The sequence below is a fragment of the Grus americana genome, chromosome Z (assembly GCF_028858705.1).
Source record: "Grus americana isolate bGruAme1 chromosome Z, bGruAme1.mat, whole genome shotgun sequence".
Lineage (NCBI taxonomy): Eukaryota > Metazoa > Chordata > Aves > Gruiformes > Gruidae > Grus > Grus americana.
In genome coordinates, this window is record NC_072891.1 from 44,473,708 (window position 1) to 44,491,213 (window position 17,506).

General features: G+C 37.2%; 1 protein-coding gene across 3 annotated transcripts in view; it reads right to left on the reverse strand.

Annotated features, from left to right (window-relative positions):
- Positions 1–3,013: 3,013 nt before the first annotated feature.
- The window catches only part of RASEF (RAS and EF-hand domain containing), a 35,807-nt gene continuing 21,314 nt past the window's right edge, over positions 3,014–17,506 (reverse strand). For all 3 annotated transcript variants that reach the window (XM_054810574.1, XM_054810573.1, XM_054810575.1), the window contains 8 exons: positions 16,001–16,235; positions 14,834–14,971; positions 14,586–14,733; positions 13,539–13,620; positions 12,149–12,263; positions 11,175–11,294; positions 10,113–10,189; positions 3,014–8,124 (listed from right to left, as the gene is read on the reverse strand). In XM_054810574.1, the coding sequence (XP_054666549.1) occupies positions 8,016–8,124; positions 10,113–10,189; positions 11,175–11,294; positions 12,149–12,263; positions 13,539–13,620; positions 14,586–14,733; positions 14,834–14,971; positions 16,001–16,235 (1,024 nt within the window). In that variant the 3' untranslated portion in view covers positions 3,014–8,015. The remainder of the gene's footprint in view (positions 8,125–10,112; positions 10,190–11,174; positions 11,295–12,148; positions 12,264–13,538; positions 13,621–14,585; positions 14,734–14,833; positions 14,972–16,000; positions 16,236–17,506) is intronic.

Genomic DNA, 17,506 nt, shown 5'->3' on the forward strand with positions numbered 1-17,506 from the left:
ATGGACTAGAATTCCTCACTGCCCATAATATCAGTAAAAAGATATAGCCCTGTGTTGGGTTTGCGTGGCAAGGTTTTGGTGGCGGGGGGGCTACAGGGGTGGCTTCTGTGAGAAGCTGCTAGAAGCTCCCCCTGTGTCTGACAGAGCCAATGCCAGCCGCCTCTAAGACGGGCCCGCCGCTGGCCAAGGCCAAGCCAATCAGCGCCTCTGTGATAACATATTTAAGAAGTAGAAAAACACTTAGAGAGAGAGAGCTTTTGCAGCCGGAGAGAGGAGTGAGAAGATGTAAGAAACTCTGCAGACACCAAGGTCAGTGCAGATGGAGGGGGAGGAGGAGCTCCAGGCGCCGGAGCAGAGATCCCCCTGCAGCCCGTGGTGAAGGCCATGGTGAAGCAGGCTGTCCCCCTGCAGCCCATGGAGGAAGGATGAGGGGGTGTAGAGATTCCACCTTGCAGCCCGTGGAGGACCCCACGCCGGAGCAGGTGGAGGCACCTGAAGGAGGCTGCGGCCCGTGGGAAGCCCACGCTGGAGCAAGTTCCAGGCTGGACCGGTGGACCCATGAAGAGGGGAGCCCACGCCAGGGCAGGTTTGCTGGCAGGACTTGTGACCTCGTGGGGGACCCCATGCTGGAGCAGTTTGCTCCTGAAGGTCTGCACCCCGTGAGAGGGACTCCATGCTGGAGCAGGGGAACGATGAGAGGAGTCCTCCCCCTGAGGATGAAGAAGCAGCAGAAACAACATGTGATGAACTGACCGTAACCCCCACTCCCCATCCCCCTGTGCCGCTGAGGGGGGGAAGGTTGAAGCTGGGAGTGAAGTTGAGCCCGGGAAGATGGGAGGGGTGGGGGGAAGTGTTTTAAGAGTTGATTTTATTTTCTCATTCCTCTACTCTGTTTTGCCTAGTAATAAATTAGATGAATTCCCTCTCTAAGTTTGGTGTGTTTCGCTCGTGACGATAATTAGTGAGTGATCTCTCCCTGTCCTTATCTCAACCTACAAGCATTTCGTTATGCCTTTTCTCCCCTGTTTAGTGAATGAGGGGAGTGAGAGAGCGGCTCTGGTGGGCACCTGGCCTCCAGCCAGGCTCAACCCACCACAAGCCCCTTAATGTAGGAATATAAAAATTGTTTCTGATTATATGCCGATACTATCGGGTATTAAATATATCTAAATGTTTCCATTTCAACAATAATTTTTTCATTTGTGCAAATTATAAAGAAAGCAAAACTACATTTTAATTTGTACTGCTTTTATGGCCACAGGAAGAATAGGTTACAGAAATAAAGGAGGAAAATACCTAAAGAGGAAAGTTAATATGCAAATGAAATTTGAAGTCTTACTTATTAGCTTTGTGTTCTAGAAGGGAATTCAAGCTTTGAAAAGAGCATTTTGGTAGTGACACACACCCCACACCCACCCCATCCTTCCAGGGCTTATTGCTGTGTGGCACAAAGGAGCACACATTCATGCTTTATCTCCAGATCCAATCGCTAGTGAAGCTGTGTGTGAGCTTAGAATAGGACTTGCTCTCATGCTGTGCCCACTGTCCAAAGCCACGCTTTCTCTGTTGTTCTAACTCCAATTAAATTGGAGGTTGATTGTATGATATCAAGGTTGTTAATGCCTTTATGGGCTTCAGAGTAGCTTCAGAAAACACTGTGACTGGTCACAAGTGGTGTTCCCCAGTGCTCAGTAGCAATGATCTTGATGAGAGAATCAAGTGCACCCTCACTAAGTTTGCAGATGACACCAAGTTCAGTGGAAGTGTTGATCTGCTTGAGGACAGGAAGGCTCTACAGAGGGATCTGGACAGGCTGGATCGATGGACTTGGGTCACAACAACCCCATGCAATGGTACAGGCTTGGGGAAGAGTGGCTGGAAAGCTGCCTGGTCGAAAAGGACCTGGGGGTGTTGGTCAACAGCCAGCTAAATATGAGCCAGCAGTGTGCTCAGGTAGCCAAGGTGGCCAACAGCATCCTGGCTTGTATCACAAATAGTGTGGCCAGCAAGACTGGGGAAGTGATCGTCCCCCTGTATTCAGCACACCTTGAATAGTGTTCAGTTTTGGGCCTCTCACTACAATAAAGACATTGAGATGCTGGAGCGTGTCCAAAGAAGGGCAATGAAGCTGGTGAAGGGTCTAGAGCACAAGTCTGATGAGGAGCGGCTGAGGGAACTGGGGTTGTTTAGCCTGAAGAAAAGGAGGCTGAGGGGAGACCTCGCTCTCTACAACTACTTGAAAGGAGGTTGTAGCCCCGTGGGTGTTGGTCTCTTCTCCCAAGTAACAAGTGATAGGATGAGAGGAAATGGCCTCAAGTTGTGCTCTTCACTGAAAGGGTTGTCAATCACTGGAACAGGCTGCTCAGGGAAGTGGTTGAGTCACCATCCCTGGAGGTATTTAAAAGCCATGTAGATGCGGTGCTTAGGGACATGGTCTAGTGGTGGGACTTGCCAGTGCTAGGTTAACAGTTGCACCAATGATCTTAAGGGTCTCTTCTAAACTAAATGATTCTGTGATTCTATGGTAGCATTTAAAGTTGCCAACTTTACCTCAAGCAGCTTTACGTTGGGTTTTGGGGCAGTTTTTTCTTTGACATATGGATCCCCACATATTTTCTATTTGAGGTCTAGAGCCCTATATAGAGCATATTTGCAATAGGCTTACTGCTTTTGGCTATTTTTTTTCTTTTCTTTCTTACCTTACCAATATCACATATTAGTAGTTAGAGACAGAGTGGCTAAACCATCTCTGTAAACAGATACAGCAGCATAATTTCAAGCTTTATTCGGGACTCACAGTGAGGGACATCTTTCAGCTCAGATGTAAGTTGATGACTGTTCATTGAGGCTAAGAAGTTGGAGGCAGCCAGAGATACCAGTGGTCACATCACTCTTGTAGGCTGTTGGCCACAGAAATTGGTGAACCCTAACGACATTAAACTGACAGGTCACTGATGCTATGCCAGACTGCTGTTCATGAGCACTGACAACAAGAAAATACACTGAAGAAAAATGGCTACTGAAGCATATTTTATTATACAGCAATTTGTAATACAGAAAATGTGTAGTTCTTTTTAAACATATATATGTACAAAGTTACAGTGAATGCAGTGATCTGTAGTTTTGAGGAGGAAGAAACTGCATGAACACCACAGTTTTACTTGTAAACACTATAAAGTTTCAGAAGTTTTCACAATTTAGAGCCTTATTTATATAATATACAGACTTCTAATAAAAGTTGGCACATGCAATTGGCACTGAATTTCTCCTTCATGCTAGTATGAAAATACCCTTCTATTTTAAATACTTCACGTTATATTCAGTGGGAAACCTTCACAGCTTGGGTTTATTTGTTACTAATGACTAATTTCCTATAAACCCAGCTATCCATAGCCATAACTCAAAGAGCAGAAATTGTAGAAAAAGGACTTCTTTTTACAAGCTGAGCAAAAAATTTGAACCTACATTCCACATATCTGAGTCAAATTTTCTTTTACAGTAAGAATAGTTTTCTCACAAAACAAGATAGGTGAAAAAAAAATGAATAATGATGAATATTAATGTTACCAGTACTAAAGATACCAACAAGAAAGGATTAGGCCTGATAGTAATACAGTGGGAGAGAAATACTAAAATAACTGGTGCTGTAAAAAGCTTCTCCAATCCATAAGTATTCTGCACAGGGTCAGAGTGACAGTATTACATGCTGTATCAAATCTGGCAGGGGTACTGGTAAAGGCCATTTGAACTGCACATGAGATATTGGTCCACTTTTTTTAATTACCTAATACAGTCAGAAACATCTAGGAAGCAGGTTTCTTTGTCATGTTACAGAATGCCTTGATTATATGAATAATTATCTCCCTTTGCTTTATGAATTGGGGATCTTTCACTGAAATCTTTTTCCCTAAAAAGTTACCTAGCATTGTTGTACAGCAGTGGATTGGGGAAAAAAGAAAACCTCTTTAAAAAGACCTATATATGAACAGATTGCCTGCACTAACACAGAACCTATTAGCTTAATTGGGGATCTGCATGGGTGCACATCTACATGCAGGAGTGGTCCATAGATATTTTCCTTGGGATACATTTTAACAGGCTATTCAGATTTAAAACTGTAATTTATTTTTCCTAAAATAATAGAGGATAGTTACACAGAAAAATACTTGAACCATGTTAGGCCATAACTGTACTTCTAAGAACAATTAAAAGAAGCTGCAGCTTGTCTTATTAAGCCACTAAATGTATGCTAAGCAGGCACAAAGTGGTTACAAGAACTTACGCGATCAAAACATTTTCAGAGTGTCTCAGAAATTATTGCCTCAGAAATGCATACTATGCCACAACTAAAAAGGGTCAAAACCAATACAAGATAAAATAATACTTCCATGTCAACTGAATAAAAATAATTTATTTACATATCATGAGGAAAACCACAAAAGTTTTTTCCTTTTCAAATAAATACATGTATTAAGGGAACACATCCACTAACTAAAAAAATAACTGTGCGATTAAATGAATAGTTCTTAGGTGCTAAACAAAACTATAAAAATATTCAAAGTACAATAGTGCAACCATGTCAGAGCATAAAGCTCATGCTTGCCAAAAGAAAATAAAACTTTATGTATTCATTATTTCCATGTATAAATACATCCTTTAATTTTGAAATTTAAGTATTTTTTTCAAGTTCCTTTGCTTTCACATGAATTCTACATAGTATTATGTGAATATTCAGACTTGATGGAGCTGATCATCATAGAATTTCTAAAACTAGTTCCAACTGAGCTATAGCTACATCCCCATTTGGTAGTGCCTTTTTAGTAATGTATACATTGACCATAAAACTACTCCAAGGTAAAACCTTGTTAACAGTTTCCAACCCCGAATCTTATTTAAAAACAACACTGTTTCAAATTATTGCTTTACATGACACACAAAAATTACAGAGCTTAAAAAAAAGTGATTAAATTATATAATTTGGCCAAATAACACAAGTAAGACTTTGGTCATTAAAATAAATGAAAAAAAGTACCGAAAATATCAATGGCCCAATCCTGCAGAGAGAAAAAAATAGGTGTGAAGGCAGGTCCCTGAACTCACATCCTTCAACCAAACTCTCTACAAGTATGGACATTCACATGGCACTCTCTGTAGGATAAAAATCTTAGATATGAAAGCAATTACTGCACATGCATGCATGCTGCTAACTCTGGGACGTGGAACCCACATTTGCAAGAGGTACCTCACGATGTTGTTATACTGGTGAAGAAAGGGCCAACAGCCTACAGATACTGAAAGGGGAGTTACCAAGACTGCAGCCAAACTCTTCTTGGTAGCAGGAGATGATATAATAAGGGGAAACAGCTACAAATTTGTAGCCACTTGGGAAACTGATGTTGGACACAGAGAGAAATTTTTATCCATAAGGGGAGTGCAAGCACAGGAACAGACTACCCAGAATGGTGGTGGAATCTCTGTCTTTGGGGATTTTCACAGCCTGTCTAGCCAAACCGACAGTTAACCTGATGTAGGGCTGGCAACAGTCCATCTCTACTTGGGTGCTTGGGAGGTTGGACAAAACCACTTCCAGAAATCCTTCCTGCAAACAACTTTATGTGATTCTCTGTATCCAGCCAAAATATTTTGCTCATGCAGGTGTGTCAACAAGGTTCAGGCAAACATATTTCACCTCATTTACTGCAGTCCAAGACCACAGAGCTAGTCAAACCCTGTGGTTCAGGAGACACATTTAGAACACTGAGCCTCAGTCTAAGCCCTACAAGTTAACAGAAGTTAATAACACAGAAGGAGAAATCTTTTGGAATGTAAGTAACAGCTTATAATCGTGACCTTCCCATCCTGAGAAAATGCAAATGCCTACATGTTGTAAGCTTACACTTCAGAAACCAAGCGCTGGATCATCTCCCTCTCTCCTCTCTACTGCTGCAGAACTGTCTGCAAGTACAACCCATATTAATTCTACTCCCATTTCACTCCTTTGGAACAGAGAGAAGCTTTTACACACAAACAACACAGAAGAGGCCCTCATCAATGTGCTCAGTTAAGCATGATTTTCTCCTCAGAGAAACTAATTACAGCTGTAATTTTCTTGTTTAAATATTACAAGGTTAATAGTAAACAATACGTATGTGACCAGGCATATTCCTGGTACACCTGCATCTCCTTCATTCTCTGCCACCTGCTCCAGGTAAGTTGCAGGACTACAATGAGGCCTCTTGTACTGCTGGGTGGGAAGATGCTACAACCCTAAAGTCACCTGCATGGAATAAGGTAGTGTGTGAAGATCCCCTTAGAACTTCAAAAGGACACCAAACATGTTTTCTCTTCTTGGGCTGAAGTACAATACAGTGAAATAAAATCTTATTCCTTCTAGCATTAAATTTCTCTGTCTGTTAAGAACAAGTTTTCAGATAGTTACCCGAGGATTAGCTGCTCTGATTTAGAGGTTTGAAAGGATGCCTAAAAACACTGCTCTTCCTACTTTAAAACTGTAATTTATTTTTAAATTATGAACCATCCTGTTCCTGAGAACTCCACATTTTATAAAACTGATAACACAGCACAGGCTATACCGTGTTCAAATACAGTGTTGATAAAATGCAGTAACAGCTGCTAGTCATATGGGTTTCCAATCAGTCCATAAAACTTTATCCAAGGTTGATTTACTGAGCTAGGTTTCAGCCTGGAGATGTTTTATTAATATACACTGAAAAGACTGAAATGGTTTGCTGGCTCTGAAGAGGCCCTATCCCATTCCCATCAAAATTAGTGAAAGCTGAGAAGAATTGGATCATGATTGTTAATTGTAGAAACACCTACAATTTTTACTACGCTATAGGACTGTTGGGAACTATTATAAGCAATAACAACTCAGTTTTTAGAGATGCTGACACCTAAAGCTACCACCTAGTGGTGTGTTTCTCAGAATTTTCCTAAAATCAGGCAAAGGACTTCTCATTAAGGTTAGTGGTTGCTGTTCATTTCGGAGACCTCTTTTAATGAACAGTTAATACAGATGCTTGTGCATGTGCAGTAATTCTTTCACCTACAGGTTTAAAACTTCAAAAATGCATACAAATATCCATTAAAACAGACTCCTCTGTACTATTACAATCCTTCAATTAGTCAATTAGTGTCTGTATGGAATACATTGGAAAAACAAGGGAAGAATTACAACATATATCTCTCTGTAATACTAATAAAGATCTAATCTAAACAAACAGGCAGGTATTGGATCAGTAATCCTACATATCACAGGTATTATGTCTCTCCGGAATTTTGAATGGTAATGGTCCACACGAATGTTCCTTTCACTTCTGAGCTGCGTAGGATCAGATGGAAAATCTACTTCTCAGTTCTGAATCAAACCCCAACTCCCACAATTAAATTCTAACTCGCCAACTTTTGTGAAATTACAGCAGAACCACATGCACCTGCCACTGTCTTCTCCCAACAGAGACCATTCTGCTTCATGCCCTGAACTTACAGTTTACCTGGATCTAGGCAACCTTTTAATGATTTGGGGTTTTCTTGGGACATGTTTCATCGACATATAACTTAAGGCCTTCAAAAAACTAGATAAGCAGACATGAGCAAAAAGACATTAAATTAATTGAAGCTGTTATTTTTTCTTTTCCTATGAGCGATATATGATATTATCATGTTCTGTTTTTAAGAAATATTGAGCCCGTAAAGAAACAAGCAGGTAAAGATGATAAAATACATTACAATATTGTATGCAGTGACTACTATAACATTGATTCTGAGCTCACTTCATTGACTTATATTACTTAAGAAAAGTGAAACCAGAGCCTATGGGGCAAAGCAAGTGCATATGAATGAGTAGAAAGTAGAGTCTGGATTTTTAACATGATGTGCAATTTCTAAATACACAAATGTATAAATCCACAATAAAACAAATACATTATTGAAATCCTTCATTATTTTGTTTTGTAAATACACAAGTTATTTAGGTCAGGAAAAGTATCTATCACTTAAACATTGCAACAGTTTTTCGTGAGTGCCGATTTTTTGACAGGTGTCCCAGCCAGGCTGGTTATTGACCTTGTATCATCTTGATTATCACTTCGTTTTCGCACTTCACTGTAAAAAAAACCAACCAACCAACCAAACAAAAAAATGCACTCAATTAATATATTTCTATTCATGTTCACTGTTCGGTTTCTCCCAGTATATCTTACAGAGGTCACCATCATCTATTGCGTGGTTAAAACTATGGATTTTGGTGCACAGAATCAATATGTCTTGTAAGTTTCCACTTTGGGAATCATATCAGTATTTCTTATAGTTAGTAATACAAATATAATAATTTCTGATATGTAATAACTCCACAATGTTCTGTTTTCCCTTTTCTTTTGTTTTGATCATGTTTCTTTGTTGGCTTCAGTATATTACAATAGAAACAGAATATGTTTGTAGCTGAAAGTACAAAACTATGTAACTACAATTTCAAGTATAAGTTTACCCTCAAAGAAAAAGTGCACATTGTGGAATTTTTTATTATAAATGCAGACTTAAAAGTTACATATGTATGAGCAATTATTGATCTGTATTTTTACTATGGGCCCCCTAGAATGTCAAAAGCCAGATCTAAAATTTCTTGCTTTTATATATTTATATACATTTTCATAGATAGATATCTAAAAAATAATTTAAGTCCTCATCATATTAGTAGAGTAAATTCATGAAGTTCCTCTCAGAACACTGAATTATTCAACAGCGGCAGAAAGGAACACTACAAAGGGTAACAGATAAGTCTGTAAAACTAGCTGCTCTAATGAAATGTTCATTTAGAAATTTTTGTTTCAAAATTAAATGCTTCTTTCAAAGAATACAAATTACTAAAACTTGAGAAAAGAAGTTGCAGGCAACCATTCTAGACCAAGGTTCTGGGTAATGTCTAGGCCATCTGAGGATTAATGAACCTTGTGAAGAAATATAGAAATTATTTTTGGTTTTTAAATTCTGAAAAGAGAGGCTCCAACTGCCAAAACATTTTTTTATCCATGAAACAAACAAAGTTATCATGTTTAAAATTAGAGATAATTTTCCAAATGTGATTAATATTATATAACTGTGCCATGTATGTTGCCTCATTTCATAATCCACTCCTGCATTCACGTCCAGGTTCTTGGAAATGAGTCATTTAACAAATCAGCAATTAACTTCACATTGACATTGACAGACAAACAACCGCCTGCGTTCTTGCTGCATCTCTAATGGATGCATTTTCCTGGAAATACGAGTGCTCTTGAAAGTCCTATGTGAAGAAGCAATGATCCTCTCTAGAAAGCCAGTAATTTGTATGCAAGTCATATTAATCAGTAGTATTTTAACAATGAATCATCAAACACTGACCAAATGTCAAAAAGTTTTATTATTGCATTAGACTGCTGCAAAAATCACATGAATATGGTTTGTAATCCTGGCCTTGAGCTCCATGTATTAAACTGAAAAATCAGAGGCTGAGGATTCATTACATACCGCCAGCCCTTCAAAATTATATTGTAACCGAGAATGGTTTGGAAATTTAGAAGTGTAATGTTTGGCTCACATATTATCACAGAAATACCAGGTTGCTAAATGGATATGATCAGAATTTCTATCTTTTAAATAATTTATGGAAAGGGACATCAAAGAAAATATGTGGGATTAAAATAGTCAGTAATAAAACTGAATATATATTAATATGTGAAAGAATTAAGAATTATATAATTAGATCCATTTGAAATTAATTTAAGAAAGAATTAAGAAAGTAAATCCATGTACCATTAAAAATGTAATTCATTAACCAAACAGGTTTTAAACTTGTGAGCTGCATAACTGAGCTCTAATTTAAATACAATTATTGAGACAGCTTTGTAACATTTGCAAGCAAAAATGTTACTTGATTAAACTGCATTTATCTATAAAGATTTAACATGGTATTCTTTTTTAAATTTTGTTTGTTGAAGTTGATGTTGGTACAATTTTAAATGTACGTGTGTATTTGTATGTATATTCACATATAATGTCCTTTCATAAATTATACTGAGATCTGTTTATTTGAAGATAGAAACATGGCTACTTACCGAGCAAGATGAAGAACTGCTTCTACAATATTAGATCCATCTTTAGCACTTGTTTCACAGAATAGTGCATTATAAGTCTGTGAGTAAAAATCAACTGTTAAGCCAACTAATTGGAAATGGTTCCCATCTGAATATGTGCATTCAATTACAAATGGTTTCCTCAATAACAGAAAGAAAGATGGCACACATTTAAATGAACAGGATTTCTTCTGGTACACTTCATTCTCCAATATATTCACTTTAGTACTGCGAAAAAACCAGTAACTGCTTTTTAATTGTACCTTTTTATATTCAGTATATTCTGAATTAACAAAGTGAATAAAAAACACTTCGTAGGCTTAATGTCTAAACTCAATCTTCCTGTCCACAAGACTGCAAAATAGGAAGAGAGTTGCTAGGACAGGTTACTGAATCCAGCTTGTTAGCTACTCATGAACTACAGCATCTGGTATTCTAACTTAACCAGATATACCATTCCACAAGTAACAGACGTGGTATCTGCGCCAGTACAATCAATCACTTGCACAAGCACACAGCAACACAAGACTAAAGATTCTACATTTTTTCTTGCAAAATACGGGATATGTGCATCCCTTATCCCCCATATAAATACATGCAAAAAACTTGTCCACATTTCTATTTATAGCAGACTTCCTTTTTTTCTTTTTGCAGATGTGGCAGGAATACAAGATAGTCTCTTGAAGATGAAAATATTCCACTCAAAAGCTGGATAGCCAGGCGAAAAGCACTAGCCTGCTTCACATTTGCACTGGCAATTTCTCTTTGGCAGCAGAAAAACCTCAGTCTCCTAGTCCATCCACTTTTTCACCATAAAGACTGAGAAGACTATCCCAGCCAGTAATGAAGTTCAGCTCAGTGGACACCGAGATGTGATTTAGCCCAGGAAACACCGTCAAAATAGGATAGTTTTCATGAAAAGTATCCATGAATCCCAATTACTAGATTTGAACAAATGACAAGAAAATTACTTTTGTTTACTAGTTTCTCACATGGTTAAAGTTTTTAAGACCATTTTATACTAAAGGTAGACTCAGACCTTACCATAGCCAGCTTTTCCCCATAGTTTATAGGCACACATTTTTGCCCTTGTTCTGTAACAGCTTGACGGAGATCTGCTTTGTTTCCCACCATCATAATTGGAATATTCTCATGAGTTGCATCCTGTAAAGAGGATTTTTTTTACTTCCTTATTGCTAGAACACTCAGAATTCAGGAAAGTAACTAGCATCATCATGTCATACTGATTTCCTTCCCACAAAAAAAAATCTTGCACACTATCACAAAAAATGACAAATTATGAAAGTCATGCAGAGAACTTTTCTTGAGCTAGTCAATATTTAAGCAGCCAGCTTAAACATCAGCCTGCAAAGACGTGCTTCCATTCCCATAAGCCCTGTTTCTCAACAAGAAATTTCAATCTAATGGAAACGGTTACTGGATTTAAATGCTACATGACAAAACTACTATGGGAAAAGTGACCAACTCCTTTACCATGATTAAAAGAAATGGTTTTCAAAAGATGAATTAAAGATTTTGCTTATCACTTTCCCTCCTATTAAACACCTCTGGTACAAGAGAAAAAACCCTTTCCATTAAATACAAATTTGTATTCAAATAAACAATCAAGATGTAATAGGAGAAAGAAATACTGGAAATTTCACTTGAACTATAGCTAATTCACAGAATCTCACATACTGGTTTAAAATGCAGAGACTCCAAGGAATATTCAAGCCATTCACAAGAGGGTATCTATAATGGGCTGTCATGTTAATTTCAAAAGGAAGCGAATGGGAAGAGTGTGATTACATGATACCCTTTTATACAAAAAGATGTTAGCGGTTTTAACACAAACTGAATACGTCAGGATACACTTAGGACTTCCACATAGCTTTTACTTCCCATAAGAGACTGCTATCTGGCTAATTCCAATATACACATATTCAAATTTTATAAATAATAATGTTAACAATGCAGTGAAATATAGTTTGTAAGCTGTATATATTTAAGGTTCTTACCGCGATCATATCCACCCATTCTCGCACATTAAGAAAGCTTTTTTCACATGTTACGTCATACAGCAGTAAGACACCATCTGCTCTTCTGAAGTACGATTTAGCAATACTTCGGAATCTTTCAGAAAAAAGAGATTTGCATAAGGCTACACCATCGAAAAAGAATTCAATTTAACATCATTAAGAACACAGCATTACTTTATGGCACTACAGAGTAAGATTCTCTCCGCATTACAAGATGAGATTTCTCATAGCTTCTTTCACAAGTAGCTCTTGCAAACTGCTGATGCAGGTCCACAAATGCTCCATAAGGATACATAAGATTCTATCCTAAACAGCGATCAACACTCTTTGTGCCAAAACAATCTATAGCGTATCTATTACAAATAATCTGCTTTGCACTGGACTTTTGGTTAAGTGGCAAGGCTTTTTCGCTTACATATAACTTCATAAATTGAGTGGGTTACTCTGCTACATTTGAAAAAATATGAAACCAATGAACTTATTTCAGGAATGAATTAATCAGTTACAGTCATCTTTGCCATTAACATAACACAATCCACTTAACAACAACAAGGTATTTACAGTACATATTTAAATATTCTTCTCAAATTTATTATATGGGAGGAGAATGATTGGGCTTCTGACTACCTAATTCACATAATCATTCATTCAGGCAAAAGTAAACACATACAGCCCAATACAAATCTTGGTCAATGAACAGACTAAACTGACTTCCGAGGTGTTAGATTAACCTCTTAATAAGCCCCAAAAGCTGCCAGTAAAGAAGTAATGGCTCTCAAGTAAGGATGTTGTAAGTTTTTGAGGAAACTCTACACAATAATTTGAAGAATCTTGGATATACATTCAGCAATCTGTACATTTTTGCCTTAAGTCTTTTTAATGCTTTTGGGAAGAAGTTTTCATACACTAAATACAATGCACATCACAACCAGGAATTTCAAGAAAAGGAGAGGAGGGGGAAGGGAATCTCTAAGATAAATCCTGCTCAGAAATACAGGTATGTAAGGTCAAAGAAAGCAAAAGACTAAAAATGGAAGAAACAGTGTACATCTGGTCCATTATTTTATATTGCAAGAGAGGGACATATGGATTTAATTAATTAATGCTATGGTGAACCTCAACTATTTCTCTCTGCAGAGACAAAAGATTGTCTCAGGCATTACCAAAGCTAACAAATAAACATTCCACCTGTCTTGGGGTCCCAGCAGAGCAAAATCACATCTGTCTCTAGACATTTACATATGGCCACACTGACTGACTTACTATAGGGCCATATAATATTTAGTGGATTTTTTTTCACCTAAACGTATATAAAATGTCTTTTAGAAACAAAACATTTTAAATTACGTAAGTGCAGAGAATCACGAACCTCTCCTGCCCAGCTGTGTCCCACAGTTGTAGCACTGTAGGTTCCCCATCAACTATTAGTCTTTTCATTTGAAAATCCACACCTGAAAAGAATAATGTATATATTCTAATCAAAACCATCAATAACCTCAAAAAAACCACAGAAAATGAAAAGTTATGCGCCCTATACAACAGTTATTTCAAAATTCATCTCTTTTAGTAGATTATGAGTTTTCAGTCATTCACATAGCCTTGAACTGTAATAATCCCCTGAACATATTTGATTTGTCTTCAGAAAAACATTTAAAGAAATATTTTACCCACACTTTTCCCCAGGAGAATTGACAGAACTTTGGCATTATGACTAGCAAACAAGAAGATCCCTACCTGCTTTATCTTCCTAAATGTTTTTCTAGAACAAGAGAAAACGTACTATAAAACAGACTTTATTTCAAATGCCAAGGAGGAAAAAGATAAATTTGAACAAAAATACTGACTCAGAGCCAATAAACAAATATACAACTATCATTTGATCGGAAGACGAAAATTCGGTCTTTGGAATCAGTAAGACAAGTTTGTTAGCTGACAGCTATAATAATATACATAACAAGTCAGTCAGAAATCCCTCCAGCTGCATTTAAATGAAAGCTTCAATAACATTTTGAAGAAATGGAGACAAAAAAATAGTATGAAAGACATCAAAGGATAGTATGAAATACTAAGGAAGGAAGGAAGAGCTGAGAAGACAAGAAAGCAATGAAAAAAGCGAAAAGGATCGCACATACGTTCTAAGTTCATTATACTGAAACTCCTTTTTCTAGTGCTTTGTGTTGCTCAGGAATAGGCTTTGTGCTTTGCAAAGAGAAACTAGATTACAGCAGTTATCCACTCCGAACAGCAGTTAGGCATTTCCAAGCTTTAGTACTCAATTAGACCTCATAGCCTAAGAAACTGCCTGTGTATATTCAGGAAACCCTGGCAAGCAATCACAAAGGCTAGTCTTTTCACCCACTTCTAGAGAACAGCAATGAAATTTACTTTAGTATTTTAAGAAGAACAATAACTATACCCAGGGTTGCACTGGTATTGCCTCGAAATTCATTCTTGCAAAGTCTCATAAGGAAACTGGATTTTCCCACTGCTGCATCTCCAGCAAGAACAATCTTGTAAGCCTTCTCTGAACTGGGGTATTTTGGAGTAGATTCAGTTGCATCTGACTGAAAATAAAAAGAACCCCTCTATTTCAACTCATATACTTATATAAAAATATTCTCTATATCGAACACTTTTTTTTTTTTCCCCTAAAGAACTGGTTACCTGAGGGGTGAGAGCAGATATGTATTTCCTTGTTGAAACAATTGAACTGCTTCGACTTACTGGTCGTGAGGGCTTCCAGTCTAACACTGTACTGCTGTTATCAGGACTGTATGCTTCTTCATCTCTGATCTCTGGAACCTGAAAGAACAAGCTGGTGTGTTAGCTCAAGTGAGAAAAGTATGCTTTTTTTTCAGAAAGGCACAGCTAAGACTGATTAAAACATTTGTTTCAACAGTTTGGATTAAACGGAGATAAAGGACCAAATAGAACTGTGCAGTTCTAGTCGAAATACTGTGATTGTTCTGTTCTAATTCACATTTGGTGTTCACTGTAGCCTACTATGGGTCCCTAAAGGTGTTTCCTATTTGGCATATATGCTTTCAGTACAGTTTCCAGACACAGTCGATTAATTTCCATATGGAAAATTTCAGCTTAAAAAACAATTTCAATAAACAAATACTTTATTTCAAAGCTTATTTGACAAAAATTAAGAATTTCCCTACAAGATATTACTCTGTATGCTACTACTACTCAAGCTAAATTAAATACAGCACAGCTGTAATCAGCACTATTCATAGCATTTTCAACAGCAGAGATTAAATGTCTCAACTAAATGCTCAGTAAAGGATCTGCTCTAAAAAACCCCCATGTTCAGCTGTGCTTGATACTAGTCTTACTATGTAGTCATCAGTAAAACTCTATTTAACAATAAAATGGACACAATAACACCTTCCTACATTTCTCTGAGACTTACTGTGTAAATCAATGTATGCACTAACATTATTCTTTTTCTCATATATGTGATTTTTTCATCTCACAGTAAGAGACAGTGAACAGAAACCTATTTTACTTCTATAGTATCTGCTTTTTAATCATTAGAAAATGGGCTCCCGTCTGCATGCTATTTAACAACCTTCAAAAACCCTGTGTGCTTCAAAAATCAAGTTATTACCTCAAAAATCTATCAAAAATGTCAAAATAAACATTTTCTTTTAAAGAGGAGTAGCTATTTCTGCATTCTCCAAAAAATTGTCACTAATCTTATTTAAATGCATACAACCCAAAATACTTAGTATAGGCAAAGATCCACTTCATTTTAAGAACAGGACACTAGTTCTGTCTTCAACTAAAGGTCTTTCTCAGAGAAGGAGTAAGTCCAGCACTTACATCTGTATCAGAAGCATCACCACCAAAGCTTTCTCGCATACACTGTGACCTTTGAAAAATCCTTTGATGCCTGTATTCCACTTCTGAATCATAATCATTTGAATCTCTCAGGGTAGACAAACCACTGTCAAAACAGCTCTCAGGTAAGCTGTCAACTTCACAGTTTATCCTTTGCATAGGATCACAAAGGGCTAAAGAATCATAATCTTCATCCACATAAGAAGAATGAGATGATCTAATAAGAAAATATTGGGGACAGAAAAAAAAATATAATTATTCTGTAATTGTTTTTCCCAACAAAATCTGAGCCATTCTGGAATAATCAATACTTAGAAATGCTAACTATACAGTTTAAGACATATTCCAATACATTGTCTAAAATGACATACTATGAAGTCATCAAAGGCAGAAAATGATAGCTGATGGTTCAGCTAATTTTGGTCTATTCTAAGACACATAAAATGACCTGGAAATACTATATCTAATTTAAATAAATGCATTTGCTCACAGAGGCACACAGGCCAATAAGTAACAGCTATAAATATAGAAAATAGGGTAACAGAGTTCAGGAGATCAGTAATGGTGGAAGAAGTCACTGAAATGTGTTTTCTTACAGCTTAGTAGGCTACATAAAACTTAAGTTTTTATATAAAGTCCTTTCTTTCCCCTCACCCTTCCTTCAAAGACCTTTTCTTTTTTCTTTTTTGGTGTTATTCTGGATGCTGTAATATATAAAAATACTTAAGTGGATGCAGCAATGCCAGTATGGCTTACAGAAAAACAATTTCATTTTTATTTATGTAAATAAAAGAAAGATTAAGAGAGTGGAATCTTAAAAGAAATGTTATTTTAAAGAAGTTTACTATGGCTACAATCATTATCCTGTTCCTGCAGCCAGACAGGGACAGGCACAAATTAAAGTGAGGTAGAAAAGGTCTCCAAGTCACAGCAGAGAAGACAGAACCAGTTTGGCTCTGTGCTATTGGGAATGGGCGTGAAGCACTAAACTGCTAGAAGAGACATGGTCAGTATCAATCCTTGTAAAGACAGTTTGCTGCCAGAGGGGCTCCCAGTGCAATGGCACACCACGGAGGAGATGTATGATATAGCTAAAAAAGGGACAAGTATACCTACTAATGTAAATTGCTTAAAACATGTTACTATGCAAATCAGTATCCCTTAACACTGATCTGATGTCAGGAGACTGACAAAGTACTGAAAATGAACAGGTTTTGGGACATTCATATCTCTTTCTGTTTTTCAATACTACTGAGTCACACCTGTTAAGAGTAAGTTTTATTCCTACCACATAAACTTTCTTCTAAAGTAGCCTGCATTTCTCACTTTTGTGGGAATGCAAGGATTGCACCACGTGGCAGGTACTAATAAATATTCACAGAGAAGGACATCACTAAGCCTCCAGAGAGGTTTTAGTTATCCCTGCAGAAAATTACTCAATGTAATATGCAACATAGTAATGGATGCCTCTCAAAATTTGCAGAGGGT